The following is a 12075-nucleotide window of genomic DNA, read 5'->3' on the forward strand; positions in this document are numbered from 1 at the left end:
TCTCTCTCTCTCTCTCTCTCTCTCTCTCTCTCTCTCTCTCTCTCTCTCTCTCTCTCTCTCTCTCTCTCTCTCTCTCTCTCTCTCTCTCTCTCTCTCTCTCTCTCTCTCTCTCTCTCTCTCTCTCTCTCTCTCTCTCTCTCTCTCTCTCTCTCTCTCTCTCTCTCTCTCTCTCTCTCTCTCTCTCTCTCTCTCTCTCTCTCTCTCTCTCTCTCTCTCTCGCCGTTTGACTCGTTGTGGCATTTTTTTACTCCAGCTCAACGCTCGAAGAAGCACACCGCCGTTGACCCAATCGTGATCGTCTACTCTTGTCTCTGAGCAGTAGGAAGTATTGCCCGCCGTTGTTTCAATACCAGCACCATGTCGATCAACGCTGCCGTCAAGCTGAGCTCGGGCCAGACAATGCCTGTTGTGGCCTTTGGCACCGGTACCCAGTGGTTCAGGTCTGCTTCCCTGCCCGTGGTGCCGTAGGAGTCTTGGACGCATTGTCATGCTCGACTTGTCGATGCCTGCTGCATCCCTCTCATGTCCCTCGCAATCGCCTTGACGCAGCAACGACCAGGGTGTAAGCAACGCCAACGAGGAGGCCACACTTGCCGACAGCCTCCACGCCGCGCTGGACGCTGGCGTTACCCACATCGACTCAGCTGAAATGTACAAGACCGAGGTGTTCTCCGGCCCGGCTTTCCAGGACTACCTGAAGAAGAGCTCAAAGCAGCGCAGTGACTTTTTCATCACGAGCAAGGTCTTTGTCAGTGCCGGTGATGTCGAGAAGGCCGTTCAGACGACGCTGGACCACTTTGGCACAGACTACCTCGACCTGTACCTCCTTCACGCCCCCTTCCTCGATAAGGCCGGCGTCACCAAGTCGGTCGCAGAAGTCTGGAAGGCTATGGAAGCGTACGTGCTCTGCCGGTCCCCGCTGCAACCCGAGTGCCTTGGATGCCCCGTGCGTCTCTCGCCCTGCCCTGTATGGCCTGGCTCACCCCGTCATTTCGTACACCGATAGCCTGGTGGATGCTGGCAAGATCCGCTCCATTGGTGTGAGCAACTTTGCTGTGCAGCACTTGGAGTCACTCCTGGCCACGGCTCGTATTCCACCCGCCGTCAACCAAATTGAGGTGCATCCCCAGCTCTACCAACCCGAGCTGGAAGAGTACTGCCGCAGCCACGAAATCGTGGTGACTGCCTACTCCAGCCTTAAGCCCCTGGCCAGCAAGGATGAGTGCAAGGACATTCTCAAGACTGCAGAGGACATTGCCAAGGCTCACGACAAGACCACCGCCGAAACACTCCTCAAGTACGTGTAGATGGAGCATATGTGGGCTTGAAGCGCCACACTCTTTGTGATGCAATAGCGGTCTCGAGGTTTTCTTCTAATATGATGTATGTGGGCTGCTTGTAGCTGGAACTTGAGCCGTGGCCTCGGTGTCGTCACCACCTCCTCTCGTCCAGAACGTTTGGCCAAGACCCTCAACTGCCTGTCTTTCACCCTGGACCAGAAGGAGATTGAGGCCATTGCCGCTGCTGGCAAGGGCGTGCCCCACCGCTACTATTGGACTGAAGCCTTTGCCCAGCTCGAGTAGTCGGTGACATGCCACACGCGTTGACAATAGATTCCTTGACGATACAACGACATTTGTGAACGAGCCACCTGAGAAAAGTGACAACTGGAAAGATGTGCCTTCCGCACACACCGTAGAGCAACACATACCACCCTTTCTATCTCTCAGACCGAGCTTCCCCGTATTTGCCACGGCCAGCCCTCTCAAATAGAAAATATCCAGTGAGTATCACCCCCCTCACCCACACACACACATACACACCTCAATCAAGCTTGACCTCCCCACACACGTCAAAGCAAGAACAAGAGCAACAATAAAAAAAGCACTTTGTTGTTGTTGTGTGTGTGTGTGTGTGTGTGTGTGTGTGTGTGTGTGTGTGTGTGTGTGTGTGTGTGTGTGTGTGTGTGTGTGTGTGTGTGTGTGTGTGTGTGTGTGTGTGTGTGTGTGTGTGTGTGAGATAGACTTGTTTTGTCTTTTACTCTCTCTCATCCTCACGCGCAAAAGAGAGAGAGAGAGAGAGTGATCTCTGTGTGTGTGTGTGTGTGTGCTGGTCGGGGACCGCGCAGTGGCAAGTGCATGCTTGACAAGGCGTTGGATTGATGTGAAGCGCCACGGCTTGGTGCCTGTTGGAAACGCTTGAGACGTCGGCAGGAAAGGTACTACCAGTGGTATATGGTGTAGCTGTTGGTGCATCCTGACACACTCTTGCTCACCTTGCTCACATTTTTTGGCAGCTCGGATTACCTCGCGTGCTAGAATACTTCCTTCGTCTTCACCTGCGCGATGGCAGGTCTTATCATGCAGGCCCAATGTTCACACGCTATTCGAACACGCACAGATGGTGCGCACACCTCACATCCACGCCTCGCATCCACATCTTGTTGCTCCTCTTTCTTTAGCTCCCGATGCTCGGATGCAAAAGCTGCTCAATGGTAGGCACGCGCGCGACGCCTCGTCGTGTGCACACTCTTGAACTCTGCTCTTCTCCATCCCCGGTTCCTATCGTGTTGCTCATCATCTTCCCCTGCTGCTCCCAATCCAATCCTTCCTTCCCCCCCCCCCCCCCCCCCTTCTTCATCCCCAAGCGTTTCGCATTCAAGATCGCTGGCCCAATCTTCAGGCCGCCGGCATTCGCACCGTTTTTGATCTGGCTCAAAAGTCGGACCAGGTTTGTGTCGCACAGCCCCTGAATGTTTTTGCTTGTGTGCATTGCAACAATGTCAAATGAACAGGCGGGTCTCCGCAAGACACCGTGCTCTCCAGAGCTCAATCGGACGTGTGCTCTGTGCTTTAGGACATTATGCGCATATGCACCCTGCCCGGTGCCACCATGCTCAAGCTCCGTGAAGTTCTCAACAAAGTCCTGGGTACGTTCCTTGCCTGCTTTTCCAACCGCCCGGGCACATCCAGATTGAATGTTGAATTTGATCTCAATCTCATTCACGTCTTACTCATTGCTACTAGCTGCCAGATCGAGCGGCGCCAGCGCCGCCGCCCCTGCCTCGGCCGCCAATCCCTTTGGTGATGTACGTCGGCTGCCACTCTTATCGCAAAGGGCCCATGAAAGCACGACTCAACTCACGAAATGCCATTTGCCCCCATGGCGTCCCACGCTGCAGCCGGTGCCAGCACGGCCAGCCCGAGTTTTGAACCTCGCGCCCGTACCTGATGAACAACGAGCGGCTCCGCCCCGAGCCAATCGACCCGCCCCGGGTGTGCCCAACCAGCAGCCCCGCGCCAATCGCCCTGCACCAGGTGTACCTGGAGGCCAGCCCAAAGCGAATCGTCCAGCCCCCCACGTGCCCGGCTCCAATACGTGGGTTATTGAGGACTAGCCCTGTGCTACCACCGCCATCACTACTTTTGTTCCGGTGCTGCAGCCGCCTTACCTGCTGGCTGACCTCACACACCCTACTTGATGCTGTTCTGTACCGTCTTGGTCTAGGCGACCAGTCTCAAAAGCGCACGGGCCTTCTGCGGCCAAGAGCAAGATTCCGCCTCGCCCTTCACGGGAAAACATTTCGGACGACATTCGGCAATCAGCCCTGCCCATCGTCGTGCACCAAGGTTATGCGACCAAGCAGGGAGGCAAGGTACGTGACTTCATCCGGCAAGACTTGGGCATTTCAAGGAAAGTTTGTGACCTTTGCTAAACTGGATCCTCGCCTGCCAATTCCCATCTCTAGGTCAAGTCCTGGCAGCGTCGCTGGTTTATTCTGCGTGTCGATGGTTCACTTACGTATGCCAAAGAAGGTTTGATCCAGAACACGTTGCTTTGTCCACGTGCCTCGCCGGGTGTCGCACTCTCATGTTCATGCTCCTTCACGTTTGCATTCTTCAGGATCTCTCACCGAGCCCAAAGGTGTGATTGATATCAAGGCCAATACCGAACTACACACACCAGGTGCTTGTAACTGGGGCAAAGAAGAAGGTGCACCAGCAACCGCCTCTGAACAACAGCGCTTTGCGGTAAGTCATTCCTCCGCCCCCATGCTCACGCTATGCGCTTGATCTCTCGCACGTCAGTGCTGAGCTCAAGCCAACAGCCAGTGATTATGCTCAAGGATTATGCAACATGATCGCACCTTCGGCGCAGGTGGTTGCTGGCGACCGTGTATACCGCATGTTCTGTGACACTCCACAAGAAGCCGCTGTCTGGGCGAGCAAGCTGAAGCAGGTGAGGAATATGGCAAATTGTCCGAAGGCTTTGCGACCTTTCTCATCCCATTCGCGTGGCACGATCAACTTGTTTGGCAGGTGATCAACATGCTCAAGCGCAACCCCAACACTGCCCCGTTGTCCTCGCGAGAAATCAGCTCTGGTCCTGGATACCAGCACATGCTTGCCTCACTGGCCGCCGTGAACGGCCAGTAGGTCATTCATCAAAGTCGTTAGATATGTGTTTTGTGTGCAGCTACAGCTTGTTGCTGTGCTCCTCCTCTGTCTTGTCAATTTGAAAGGCATTTCCCATCCTCTCACGTCAACTGCAGACGCACCTTTGCATCATCTCGAAAACTTGGGCATGCACGTTGATCCCACTTCTGAACACCCACAACGGCTTATGATGAACAATCATGCAGCTGAGATCAAAGTCGGGCGCGTCAATTTCTTGTGCGAACTCTCTCAAATAACCAATAACACCCACGGCACAAGACGGTACATTTAACTAGTGTGCACAGACGCAGAAATTTCTCCAGGATGAAAATCATCTCAATCCACAAAATGATAGGCTTGCTTGATCATGGAAGGGACCAAGATAAGACCACAGTTGAGATTGACTAATGTACAAGATTCAGAATTCAAAACGGCGAGCCGATTGAGGACAGGCATGATGTGAGCTTCGGGTGGCAACCTGCTGTGGCCGCGTCACTACTTGCGCACACTCAACGATTCATTTGGCATGTAGCCAAAATCAAGCGTTGGGGGCACCTCACTCAGACTGCTCAACACAGTACGCAGCGAAGAGCCGCCCAGAGGTGTGGCGTTGGTCGAAGCAATACGAGCCGAGCGGCGCACGGGTGTGAAAACAACTTCGGTGCCTAGTTCATCTCGCACGCGGCGGGAAGGCGTCGTACGAGCAAAGCGGATGACGCTGCCTGTCTCTTGATTCTCTTCGTCCATGTCCCTGTCTTGGGGTGCGATCCGCTTGCGAGCAGAAAAGGGGGTGCGCTGAAGAGCCGAGCGGCGATGGGCCGCGCGACCCACAGACCGCGTTGGCGTAAAAGCAATGAGGTCTGCCTGGCCGTTGCGTGAAGCCGCGGGAAGCGGTGATTCCATCAAAAGCGCATCCAGATCGTTGACGTTCCCATCACCCAAAGCAGGTGACTGGCAAGCAGGCTGGGCGGATGCCGTCATGGACATGCGCACCGTCTGGGCCAATGGGGTTTCAGGGGCCAAGAGTGGGGAGAGCAGGGAATCAGAGTTTGCAAAGGCAGAGGCACGACGGCTGCGCATGGCAGGTGGGGGGGTGGCCACCTCGATCAGCTTGGCTACCGCTGGGTTCGGCTTGTATGCCACATTGGCCGGGTCAGCATCAGCTGTTGGTGCTGGACGTCGGTACTTGGAAGGTGTTTGGCGTGTGGAACGACGCACGGGCGTCAACACGACCTCTGAACCCAGCACTTCCTGCTCTTTGCGACTGGCGCGCATCGGTGTCAACACAACAGTTGAGCCGTTAACCTCAGCCGTGGTCGATCCAAAGTTGCCTGAAGGGCCCGGCGCGTTGGTTGCGCTGGCCGCTGCCATTGGCTGGGCCATATCAGAAGCTGCGTCTGACGCATCGTCCTGCTGGCGGCGGGCGCGCATGCGCTGAATAAAGGCACGCGCCTGTGACACGCGAGCCGGTGCCTGAGCTGCCGACGCCTTGCGTGTGCTAAGTTAACCAATTGGAGCATTTGAGAAGCACACGTGCCTTGGTAAGCTGAGCGAGAAAGAACCTGCATCCCCCGTCGGAGGACCACCCGGCCACAAAAGCAGATTCCAACATCGAAATGGAGCAATCATCCCAAAGGCGCATATCGCGCAAAGAAGTGCTTATGCTTTTGAAAAGGAAAATAATAGGAAAAACATCGGAAAGACAACGCGACGCACCTCTTGGTTTTCTTGACGCGCTTCTTTTTGGGAGCGGCAGGTTCATCCTCTGCCGGCTGCCAGGCATTGTTCTTCAGCATGTCCAAGTTTTCAAAGCGCTTTTGCAGCTGTTCAACTTGAGGCTGGACACACGCGTCCCAATACCCGTCCAGATCACTCAGTTTCGTGCGACCCCCCTGGCGGCAGTCCTGGCAGAGGGATTCAAACTTGGAGAGCTTTTTGCGACTCAAAAGACGTGCTTGCCCAATAGTGGCACGAATCTCATCACCGCTCTCCGAGTTGACGGCATCGGCTTCGGGAGTCATCGCTTCCCACTTGTTGCAGAGCTCAGCCAGGTAGCGCAGTTGACATTGCAGCTGAGACTCGAAAAATTCAATGCTTTGATAACTCAGACCCTTCGCTGTCTCTGGTGTCTATGGTTGTCGACCAAAATAAATGTGAGTTTTTGGGGCATCCCACCAGCTGTTGGGCTGAGTGTCGACCCAGCCTGGACTGCAAGGGCTCGACGGATGCAATCAAGCAGAAGACAACAAGAGCAGACACACGAGCAGGCGAAGTGTAGGTGTTCGTACCTCATCGCTGGTGGCAGCTGTCACTTCTTGGTCGGATAGATCTGAAGTGATGGTTGTGTTTGACAGTCGTTGGCTGCCACTGGTCGTGGGGCGCGTGGGCGAAGCCGTGTCACGGGGGCCGACGAGGCAGCAGTCCTCAAGTTTCTCCAGGAGCGCATTAGGGCTATTGCTGGCCTCATAAGCCAGGCTCTTGGCTGCACCGCGCGCCAAGGCGGGAGTGCTGGTGGCCATCAGAGGGTCAGCGAGCGCCACTGGTGAGGCGATCTGAACCTTGGTCTGCAAAGCATCACTTGTGGGTGTCTCTGGGACATCTTTGGAGGGCTGCTGAACATCAATCACGGGCTGGTGCTGAAACAGAGGCGCCGTAGGTTGCGTGGCCTGAAACACAAAAGGACCTGGGGCAGTGTTAAACGCGCCCACGCCCATACGCTGGTCATTTCCTGATGTCCTGCGGCTGTTGCTGGCAGCACCAAAGGCAAAGGGCTTGGTCATGCTCGCAAGACTGGGTGCTGCAGAGAAGTTGAAGGACTGCAGTGGGCGGGAGGACACAACAAAAGGCTTCTTGTTTGAATTCTTGGCGTCCGAGTGCTGTTGTTGGCGGCGACGCTCTGCTTGCCACAATAGCAGCTTTCGCTTGCGCGGGTCTGTGATGTGATCCAACGACATGTTCTCCTTGTTGCTGACGGGGGCTGTCGGTGCAGTGCATGACGTATGTGTGAGGTATGGGAAAGCAGGCACAAGCAGGGGGGGTGGGGGGAGGATTGGACCAAGCCGCCCGCCCACACCATCAGATCATGCGGACAGGCCCATTGACGTACAGCAAACGACAGGCGAAGGTGGCACGTTGCGGTGCTGTGTCCATTGAGAGAAACGAGCTTGGTCGCGCTCCTTGCGCTGAGCAAGCATGAACTGTTGCTTGGCTCGGACTGCGGCACCGGAGATGCGATGGCATAAAAGATATTCATTGTCACATGACCAACCCTGAAGCTCGCGCAAGAGAAGGCTGACCCGCTTCCTCGATTTTCCCGCCGTATGCATGCGGCATAGCATTCGCCGCTGACGCACCTCGGTTATGTGATTTGAAGCGGAATTTCCGCTCATCGTTCAGACGGCCCATGGCGGCCGATTCTGTCTGCAGGTGGCACAGCTTTTCAAGAGCTACCGCTTGGATCAAGGGGGATGTGCACGAGTCCTCACAGTCGTGTGTCAAAATTGAAGAATGGCAGGCCGAAAAGGGCAGGGGGAGCTCGCAATGATGACGACCAGGTCGCGATGATCCAGCCGACCTCGATGATAATTTGACTCAACTTCCAAATCACAAACGCCGAGTGTTTTGGGTGTGGGCAGAACCTGCCTATGCGAAACCTTACACCTGCTGTTGTTGTGGCTCTGCAGCGCGCGCACACGGGGTGGTCAAGCCCACAACAATGACGCTCGTCGTCTGCTTATGTGACCCTGTCACCAACACAAATTGAACTTACGCGCCAGTCGATTCTGAATCAGTTTGAGATCATTTTTTAAGCTTTTCATATTTACTTTTTTTAATTGTCAGCACGACTTTGCGGCAGGGCTTACGTATGCTCTGGATGTGCATTCGTCAGCCAAAAGGCTCGCACAGCGGACTCTTTCACATCACTTGGCGCGCGTTGGTGCCGAGGTGCTGGTGGCAGCGGCGGCGGCAACCGTGACGAAATCTCGCTTCATGCGCTCCTCCAAGACTGGACGACAAGTAGCGGAGAGGAGAGGTAGCATGACCATGGCCAGGTTGCACAGATCTTGTCCTCGGGGCAATGCGTTGGCGTGCATCTCGATTCCAAGATTCCAGGCCTAAATAAACGGGATGGCACGGTCGCACATTTTGACTAATGGATGCTGAAGCCCCCAAGTCAAGGACTGCGCCTGGCTGGTGCAACGTACCTTGACCACAAACCAAAGAACCTGGGACTCGGTGCAGGCCGAGCGCAGCGCCGGCGATTGGCGCAAGAGTGTGTGTACTTGGTGGAGGCAACCCTCGAGCTGGAGCCTTTCCCGCACTGGCCCATGCTGTAGCACAAGGTGTGCAAAAAAACTATGGGGCTCACAAAGCCCAGAAAAGGGGTTTTGTGTGAGTTGGCGCAAAGCAAACAAAGCGAACACATGCGCAGTGCACAAGCCTCCTCACATTGACACATTGGGAATGCACGACAAACATACAGAGCTTTTTGGCCTTCGGACAGCGTTGCCTCGCGATTGGATGGTACAGCCCAGGCTAGCCCCTTTTGGGCCAGCTCGAACACAGCGCGCTGCCGCCCATGCTTTTCTGCCAAGCCTGGTCAAAGCAGGCCATGCAGGGTCAGCAGACATGAAAATGATCAGTCTACGTAATCGGGTGCAAGTGCCAGCGCGTTCGAACCACACGCCAATTCCAACAGTTGCAATCGATCTGAGCTTGATGCCAGGGTCTCCAGGGCCTGTACGATCGAAAAGGTACGCATTGATGGTGTGGCCCAGTCACAACCACCTATGAGGGTAGGGTAGAATGTGCAAGGGCCCAAGCGAGGTAGGCAACCAAAAAATGGCTTTTTAAATCACATCACCCACGGGTTCAAGGGGTTCCTGAAGCACCAGCCGTGCTTCCAGCAGGAGGAGCAAGTGAACACCAAGCATCATCGGCTCTTCATCTGCAAGGCATGACTCCACAGATTCTTGGGCGAGTAGGCTCCGCAGGGCGGCCTTGTCTTCTTCTCTGGCCTCGCCAGACAAGGAACAGCTCAGGGCCAGCAGCTTGGCGTGGCGGCCACGCCGCTGTTCCACAGCCTCAGAACTGATACTGCTGATCTGCAATAAGCAGAAGAACGTTTCAACAAACAAGAGACCGGTAATGTGAGCCTACTCTCTGTCACCTTCCCCTTCCCAATATCCCCCCTCCATGGCCCGGCGCAGACATAGATAAGATTGCTCCCACCCGTGCGGCAACGCCAAAGTATGCCGAGGCTAAGCCAGCAGCCTCATGACGTAGTGCTGTCACTGCCAGATTCCAAGCTGCCCAACACAATCAGCATACATTTCCGAGTTAGGCCATTTGTGCTTCTAATGCAACACTGTGCCTTCCGTACATGATACCTGTGCGCCCAAACCAAGCTGCTTCCTGATCACGTGCCACGCCCAATGGCGTGGCGTGCAATTCATCGAAAGCTGCGTCACACACATGAGCCCGAAAATTGAGGCACTGTCGAGTGCAAGCAAGTGCCTGCACCTAATGCTGCTGCATACCAACCAAGACCCAAGATGCGTAGCAAGTCACCGTCCCGCTGACTTGAAGCCAGCTCTTCACTGGACAGCAGGGAGGCCAAATATGAGAGTGTCTAAGGCTCGTGTGAATTTGTTTCGCATCTTTTCCGTGTTCTCTCTGGCGACGAGGATTGACCCCTCATGTTCAATGTTGTGCAGTTCGACTGACCTCTTGCTTGTCAACGTAAGATCTGCCAGCAGATTGACGTAGCACCGCACCACGACCAACTTGTCGGGAAAATTCTCCTGCACAAGATGCTGACGAGTTGTATGTGAGCCTTGCAATGCCTGGTGGTACAAATGTCGTGCCTCTGAAAGCATATCCCGGACATGTGTATGACTTCACGCCGGTACCTGTAGGATGAGACAGGCCAGGTGGCGTTGGCGTTTTTGAAAGGCTGCCCCAAGCACGACATGCCAGGCTCCAAACCGCTCTTGAGGTGTTGCGTCTACCGTTGCCATGGTATGCACTAGCGCCTCTACATCTGCAGTTCTTGCTGGCGCCAGCTGGTCGTCGGTGGACTCGGCCAGATGGTGCAGAAGCACGATGCACGCCGCACGACATGACTGTCGACTCCACGGCTGCGCCAAGGCGGTAGCCTCGTCATTCTGACCCATATGCCAAGCACACCAAGCCAAATTGGTCTAGAAGGGCCAAGTGGGTTCTCCAACATGAGCCGAGCGCCAACAGAGCCATGAACGCAACACCCTGACCAAAAACAGTTTGAACCTACCTGAATGGCCTGCTTCTGTTCGCCGCTGATGACGCCTTCCTGGGCCAGTTCATGGCACAGGAGAAACTGCGCATGGGCATCATGAAATTGTTCCGCCTGTCGTCGAAGCGGGGACCATGTGAGCACGATTGAAGGTGACCCCAACAAACGCAGCAACGTATTGCTCTACTGACGGCCTCCCATTGCAATGCGTGGCGCATCAGCGTGTGGAAGGCGCTTGCAACGGCCTCGCGGTGCTGCAGAACGTGAGGCACCCCTGGAAAAGAACCCGGTGCATCGTGGTGGTGTCAATAGCAGTACAAGAGCAGCGGGTACAGACACAAAGCCTGGTCGGTTGCCAACATACGGTCTAATCCAATACGTATAGCCATGGCACAGGCTGTAGGGTGGGTTGCAAACGCTGACATGCTCTCCGACACCACTGTCCAAAGATCTTCAATGGGGAGCGAGGACAGGAGCTTTCGCAACCCCTGAAGGGCAGCCTCTGCCACGTCCTGTTCTTGTGGCCTGGCCTGCAGCGAAGCCCCAAGTACTACAGCAGCACGTATCCACACCTTGACCTGACTGTCAGGGGCCTGTGCCAGCATGTCTACTTCTATCCATGTTTGTAGGTGCAGGTCATTAGGCACAAATGGATGAAAGCATGGCTGCACCTCGTGTGATGCGTCGCCGTGTTCCTTTTTTTTTTTTTTTTTTGTGACTTTGAGATGCGTCTCTTTTTTTTTTTTTTTTTTTTTTTTTTTTTTTTGGAAGGGGGGTGAGGTCAAAGGCGGGTAGAGCGGGCTTGGTGAAAGGGACGTACGTGAGGTAATGGCTGAAGCTGGGGCCTGGATGGCCAAAAGAACTTCAAGCAGCAGACAGGTGTTGATGGCCGACGCGCAAATTTGTACAGCCTGTTCTGCATACTCTCGCGCCTCGCGTGGGCGCTGGGCTGCCAACGATGCAAATGCCAACGTGCGAAAGGCATGATCTCCCAATTCGCGTCGCTCGTCGGCCTCCAGTGCCACCCTGTGAGGCATGCAACACGCTGTCAGCACGCTGCTCAAAGTTGCAGGGCACTGCATGTGGAACGAGTCTTACTGCAGCCATTCTGTTGCCTCCTCGACATGGTTGTCTTGCAGCAGTTTTACGCCCACATCAAATGGCGTGCGCCAAAGCAGCTTGCGCTTCAGTCAAAAGGTGTACAGGAAAGGGGCCACCACAAAAAGCGAATGGCACATGCGGACCAATGCCAACATGAGGACGGTGTCTTGGTGCCAAGGAGATGGTGCACCAGGCAGGCAGGCAAACGTACCGCCAATGCAGGGACATCTTCGCGTGCCGTACGCAAGCCCTGCACATGGGCCA

General features: G+C 55.1%; 4 protein-coding genes across 4 annotated transcripts; 2 read left to right on the plus strand and 2 right to left on the minus strand.

The window, feature by feature from the left end:
• Positions 1–357: 357 nt before the first annotated feature.
• On the plus strand, positions 358–2403 carry MONBRDRAFT_32556 (uncharacterized protein; the record flags this gene model as incomplete). The annotated part of the gene is made up of 7 exons (XM_001746030.1): positions 358–440; positions 550–897; positions 1007–1297; positions 1403–1582; positions 1859–2000; positions 2024–2112; positions 2367–2403. Coding segments are annotated over 7 exons (1170 nt in total), but the record flags the coding sequence as incomplete, so codon positions are not given.
• On the plus strand, positions 2346–4436 carry MONBRDRAFT_8528 (uncharacterized protein; the record flags this gene model as incomplete). Its single annotated transcript, XM_001746031.1, has 10 exons — positions 2346–2403; positions 2462–2494; positions 2648–2730; positions 2857–2929; positions 3027–3378; positions 3508–3655; positions 3749–3815; positions 3904–4031; positions 4159–4239; positions 4320–4436. 10 exons carry the CDS (start codon positions 2346–2348, stop codon positions 4434–4436), a joined length of 1140 nt encoding a protein of 379 aa, XP_001746083.1.
• A 281-nt stretch (positions 4437–4717) lies between these two features.
• Positions 4718–7841, minus strand: MONBRDRAFT_32557 (uncharacterized protein; the record flags this gene model as incomplete). Its single annotated transcript, XM_001746179.1, has 5 exons — positions 4718–5934; positions 6153–6565; positions 6725–7413; positions 7543–7650; positions 7790–7841. 5 exons carry the CDS (start codon positions 7839–7841, stop codon positions 4932–4934), a joined length of 2265 nt encoding a protein of 754 aa, XP_001746231.1. The 3' UTR covers positions 4718–4931.
• A 515-nt stretch (positions 7842–8356) lies between these two features.
• Positions 8357–11792, minus strand: MONBRDRAFT_25746 (uncharacterized protein; the record flags this gene model as incomplete). The annotated part of the gene is made up of 14 exons (XM_001746180.1): positions 8357–8551; positions 8642–8747; positions 8918–9032; positions 9117–9224; positions 9364–9541; positions 9669–9745; positions 9827–9898; positions 9981–10036; positions 10164–10252; positions 10729–10824; positions 10902–10984; positions 11075–11240; positions 11283–11323; positions 11531–11792. The coding sequence occupies 14 exons, from the start codon at positions 11790–11792 to the stop codon at positions 8357–8359; spliced, it is 1644 nt and encodes a 547-aa protein (XP_001746232.1).
• Positions 11793–12075: the final 283 nt, after the last annotated feature.

This window comes from Monosiga brevicollis, genomic scaffold (assembly GCF_000002865.3).
Source record: "Monosiga brevicollis MX1 MONBRscaffold_11 genomic scaffold, whole genome shotgun sequence".
Taxonomy (NCBI): Eukaryota; class Choanoflagellata; order Craspedida; family Salpingoecidae; genus Monosiga; species Monosiga brevicollis.